Here is a 5166-nt window from a genome sequence, read left to right as displayed (position 1 = left end):
AACGGGCCTGCGCGGGGGGCGGGCAGCCGGGCTCGGCCTCCGCACCCCAGCACGGCTGCCCCACCCCAGTCTGCCTCACCACAGCCCTCCTCACCACGGTCTGCCTCACCACAGCCTTCCTCACCACGGTCTGCCTCACCACAGCCTTCCTCACCATGGTCTGCCTCACCACAGCCCTCCTCACCATGGTCTGCCTCGCCCCAGCCTTCCTCACCATGATCTGCCTCGCCCCAGCCTTCCTCACCACGGTCTGCCTCACCCCAGCCTTCCTCACCATGGTCTGCCTCACCCCAGCCTTCCTCACCATGGTCTGCCTCACCACAGCCTTCCTCACCACGGTCTGCCTCACCCCAGCCTTCCTCACCACAGCCTTCCTCACCATGGTCTTTCTCCCTGTGGCCATCCTTACCACAGACCTCCTCACCACAGCCCTCCTCACCATGGTCCTCCTCACCATGGCCACCCTTACCTCAGTCTTCCTCACCCTGGCTGTCCTCAGCCTCTCCATGGCCTTCCTCACCACTGGTCTTCCCTCACCACAGCTGTCCTCACCCTGGCCTTCCTCCACAACAACTGTCACCATGCAACCGCTGCCATGGCCTTCCTCACCACAACATTCCTCACCATGATGACCCTCGCTGCGCTCTGCACCGCTGTGCGCCATGCACCTCCTCTTCCCACGGGCCCTGCAGACGTTCTCCTCCCTCCAAACAGGGCTGAGAGCCACCGTTGTTCCCTTGGGGCTGGAGATGGGTCATGGCCAGAGGGGTGAGAAGCTGGTGGAAGAGGTTGTGTCCAGTTGATCTGCACGGAGAGAGGGCCTCACTCCTCTTTATTTACTAATTAGCACCACACAAGGGTGACACGAGTGTGGCTTTGCTCTCGCCTGCCCTACGAGTAGGTGACCGTCCCCTTCCCACACGGGCCACCACTCCGTAGGACAGTTCTTGCTCCTAAAGATGGATCATGGACGCTGCTGGCCCACGGCCCAGCCAAGTGAAGAGCACGGGGATAGGACAGAGCTTTGATTACTTCACGTGTGCAATCATGCTCAGCCCCTTTATTTATTTATTGACCACTCATTTGGGCCAGCAGCTCATTAAAAATGCTGATGAACACCTTTAGCACCGGTGCAGGGAGGGTTGGGGCAATATCAACAAGTCCTTGTGGTTCTTCTCGCTGAGGATCAGAGCAGGGTGTGCCCCAGCCTGTGGGGATGGGGATGATGACAGTCTTCACTGCTGTGGGACTGGGTGGAAGGGGTGGGCTGGTAATGGTGGGTTAGGAGGGGCCGTAGATACCACCACCATGGTGGCCACGGGGCCAGTCTCCCAGTTGGGTGATCTTCCCACCCATCTCCTCCCACAGCCAAGGTTTCAGGCCCTCAGGGCTCACTCCAGGTGCAGGCACCAAGCGGGCATCTGGTGGACATAGCAGAGAAAGGTTCCTCTTCTCTCCCTGAGGCTGAAGCCATCTCAGATGGGCTCGTTCCCCTCCAGAGCCATTCAGAAGGGGGTTGTGCTGACCACCACCAGTCTCTGATCATGGAGATGGAGCCCAGACTTCCCCCATGACACTATGCGGGCTGAGACTTCACCTCTCCCAGGCTTGGAAATCCCCCTTGGGGTCTGCGGGCAGGATCAGGGTCTGAGGGCATCGGACTGGAGCCGGTGCCACCACCCCGACTCCAGCTGTCCCCCTTTGCACATCTCCCTGCTGTGCAGCAGCCTGGCCCCAGGGGCGCGGGGACCCATCCTCACGCGGCCCAGCGGGGAGCTGTGGGGGTAGATGTCAGCCTGTGGTGGGAGAGGGGCAGAAGCAGTGTGGGACACGGTTGATGGCCTTCAAGCAGAGCTAGAAACACCCGTTGCCCTGAGGAGACGAGTCTCAGCCCAGCAACCTCCTGCAGGCAGCAGGAAATAGCTCCTTTGGGCTTGTCTGTAGCCCTCCCACAAGTGGGGGCTGAGAGTCCCCATTGCAGCAGAGGCTCCAGAGCGTTCAGGCCACCTTCTTGGCCACGGTCACTTCTGTCCTGCTCACCTGCATGATGGTGAACTCCAAGGAGAAGTCCTGCTGCTGGATGTCCCCAGCCGGGAGGTTGAAGAGGAATGACATGTTCCAGACGGGGTTGTAGCTGGTGGTGGAATTGGTCTCCTTGGTGCTGATGATACGGCCGTTGTGGTAAAGGTGGATGATGACGTATTGGCCTGGAGATGGAGACAGAGGCTTGGTGAGAGGGGCCTGCTCTGGACACACCAGGGAGCGAGGCTGGAGGTTCACAAGCCAGATTCCTGCATGGCATGGGCAGCCAAATCGGGGTGCTAGGGGGGCTACAAGACCTCTGTGGGGCTCTGTGGAGCTGTGGGGAGAGGACAGAGAGGCGATGTCCATCTTGGTTGTACCTACCCCTCCCTGGTCAGGAGCAAGGACCTCCAAAGCCCTTAGATCACACCCCTGCCCACATCCCAGGCTTGGGCTCGGGGAGCCAGATATCACAACAGCCAGCAAGACACAAAGCCGTATGCTTTTTTTTTTTTTTTTTAAACATAAACATTTTAAGCATTTTGGGGCTGTATCAGAGGTATCTAGGTCCTAGCTGTACTACCTGCACTCATTTTGCTTAGAAAAGAGAAGTTCAAGGGGAAAGAAGACCATCTGCTGAGCGAAAGGAGGGGAAGCCGTTTTCTGTGCCCACCTGAGCATCTCCTGGCCCCTGTCCATGACCAGTGTCCTACCTGGCGTGCCTGGCACACGTGAGAGCCAGCCCAGCTGCTCTGCCTTGCAGACCAGCACCTTGATGTGACTGAGCTTGGTACTGGGGGACAAGTAAGAGATGGCTGAGGGCTTTGGGTGGGGAGGAGAGGACACTGCGGGTTGTGTCATGGGCGCTGAGGCACTGCAGTGAGATGAGAGAGCAGGAGAGGCCCTGAAACCTTCTCCAACATCATCCAGCCCCTCCAACTCAGGGACACCTGTCTCCCACTTATGCTATGGGTGGGTCAAGAATGGGAAAAAATGAGTCCAGAAGGTGAATTTAATGCTTACCACCACTACAAGGGTGGTGCCAGCTCTGCATTTACCCCTTCCACGCTGGCACCCCCATCTTCAACGAAGCCCTGAAGCAGAGATGCTGCCAGTTGTTACAGTTGATGGAATTTAATTGTGGGCAGCTCACGAACCTGCACCACAACAGAGGACACCAGGGGGATGGGGGGCAGCTCCCTCTGTACCTTCTATCCCTTCCGCTGCCTCCCACTGGCTAGGAGGCTCTGGCTCTTGCTGTGGAGTTTTAGGGCTCTGAGACCAACCAGACCTCAGCCAAAACGTGAAGACAACCACCCCCCGTTGGAGACTGCTGCTGTCCTGACCTTCCTGAGCTGGGTTTTGGTGCTCAGCAGCTCCCAGCTGTAGCTGGAAGATGGCTGGGGATCCCAGATGGCCTGAGCGCAGCGGAAGAGGACCTCTCCCACGAAGGAGCCCTTGAGGCTGCGAAACCTGGCGTAGATGGCAAAACGCAGGGTGAAGCTCCTCAGCTCCTCCAGGCTGTACCGGCCAAGCCGGCATGGCTCCTGGCGGACAGGGTGGAGGCTGCTGCACTGCAACACCATCTGCCAGGACACCAGGAGCCGTGGCAGCAGGTACACCTTTACATAGGAGCCCCGGCTGCCCTGCAGCCCCTTGAGCAGGTGGGAGACGCCGAGGACCATCACGGTGAGCATGGCCTTGGCCGGCGAGTAGAACAAGTCACAGTGGAGCTGGGGACGCTGCGTAGTGCTGGTGCTGGAGGGCAGCAGGGCAGGGGGTCCCAGGATGGGGTGCCCCAGTGGGCTCTCCTCGTTGCAGAGGAGGTTGGCTCTGGAGTTGGTGCATTGGTGCTGCCGTTCTCCCTCCTCTCCAAGGAGGCTTTGCCATGGAGCAACCTCCCGTAGGATGCTGGTGATGCCAGGGGACCCTCCTGCCCCTGGGCATCCAGCACCTCTCCTGCCATCTCCTTGTAGGTCCCTTGGATGGGTACTGGCACCATCCTGGCAGGCACAGCACGTCCCAGCTCCACCGTTACCACGGGACCTGGATGCCACCGGTGCTGCCAGCACATGGCACAGCTCAGGAGGATGCTGAGGCAGAGCAGGGCCAGCCTCGCGCTGATGAAGACCTGCAAATGCACTGGAAAGAGATGGGCACTGTTACTGTGGTGGATCTCACCAGGGCTTCACCACCATGGCTTTCTGTGGGTAATGGAGCAACAGCAAAGAGCAAGACCTAGGTGTCTGCCTCCCCTGCCACACCTGTGACTCACCCCCCGTCTTTGCAAACTGGGATTGAACTGGAGCATCCCAGAGCCAGAAGGTGGGAGAGGAGCCGGCGGGGCAAGGGCTGTGCTCGGCATCTGTGGGCACGGGCAGCCTGACATCGGTCCAGTTCTGACGAGGCTAAAACAAACCCAGCCTCACCCCAGGGATGATAAGGGCTATGGAAGAAGTGGCTTTTATCAGCCTCGCTGCCAGGCTGACACAGGTTGGGCAGAGCTGATGATTAGCTGCTTGCTTGGTGGGGGCATGAAATGAGTGGGGAGGCACCAGTGCTGCTGGAGGGTGTCCAAGCTGGATTCAAAGTGGTGGCAGTCCCTAAGGTGTTATGTACCCAAGCCTGGCCCCAAAAGAGGGGGAACCTCCTCCCCGAGCTGTGCCCAGAGGACTGACATCCTTCAGACCTTGAGCTGGGATTTTTCCCTCCCAGCGAGGAGCCCCATGGGGTTTTGTGCTCCCTGGCAGCTGAGCAGGGTGGCAGCTCTGCACACTGGTCATTTAAGGACCAGGGAGCCAAACTCCTGGGCATCGGGGATGAAGTTTCTTGAGAAACTTGTGTTCCGGAGGTGGGAAACAAGCGCCGATGCAAATGTCGCTGTGCCAGTGCAAAGCCTCCCCATGCCTGGAGCTGGCTTTGCCTCCAGCCCTGCAGTGAGGGATTACGGAGAACAGGGTCTGAACAAAGCTCTGCCAGAGCCTGAGCCGTGTCCAATAAATGGACCTTAATGTTTGAAAGAGAAAAGCAAGCCGTGTCTCATGCCGTGGGGCTGGGCTTTCCTACCCAGATGCTTTAATCCACGCTGGGCGAGGTTGCAGTGAGGATGGGTGGAGAATGGTGGCATTTGGGGGGAGGGGCGGG

The 5166-nt window shown here is 59.1% G+C and overlaps 1 protein-coding gene across 5 annotated transcripts in view; it reads right to left on the bottom strand.

The window, feature by feature from the left end:
• Positions 1-1297: 1297 nt before the first annotated feature.
• LOC113483861 (synaptotagmin-8-like) overlaps positions 1298-5166 on the bottom strand; it is a 4511-nt gene continuing 642 nt past the window's right edge. Inside the window, exons 2-5 of one of the 5 annotated variants that reach the window (XM_026855835.1) lie at positions 3369-4164; positions 2736-2896; positions 2041-2207; positions 1298-1796 (exon numbers count right to left, since the gene is read on the bottom strand). In XM_026855835.1, coding sequence (XP_026711636.1) covers positions 1792-1796; positions 2041-2207; positions 2736-2896; positions 3369-3719 — 684 coding nt within the window. In that variant the 5' untranslated portion in view covers positions 3720-4164 and the 3' untranslated portion in view covers positions 1298-1791. Of the gene's footprint in view, positions 1797-2040; positions 2208-2735; positions 2897-3368; positions 4586-5166 lie in introns of those variants that run through there. The other 4 variants (XM_026855833.1, XM_026855837.1, XM_026855836.1 and 1 more) reach the window with 4 other exon arrangements.

This window comes from Athene cunicularia, assembly GCF_003259725.1.
Source record: "Athene cunicularia isolate RWA chromosome 10 unlocalized genomic scaffold, athCun1 chr10_part1, whole genome shotgun sequence".
Lineage (NCBI taxonomy): Eukaryota > Metazoa > Chordata > Aves > Strigiformes > Strigidae > Athene > Athene cunicularia.
The sequence above is the reverse complement of the archived record's forward strand: the minus strand, read 5'-3'. Positions and strand labels throughout refer to the sequence as shown.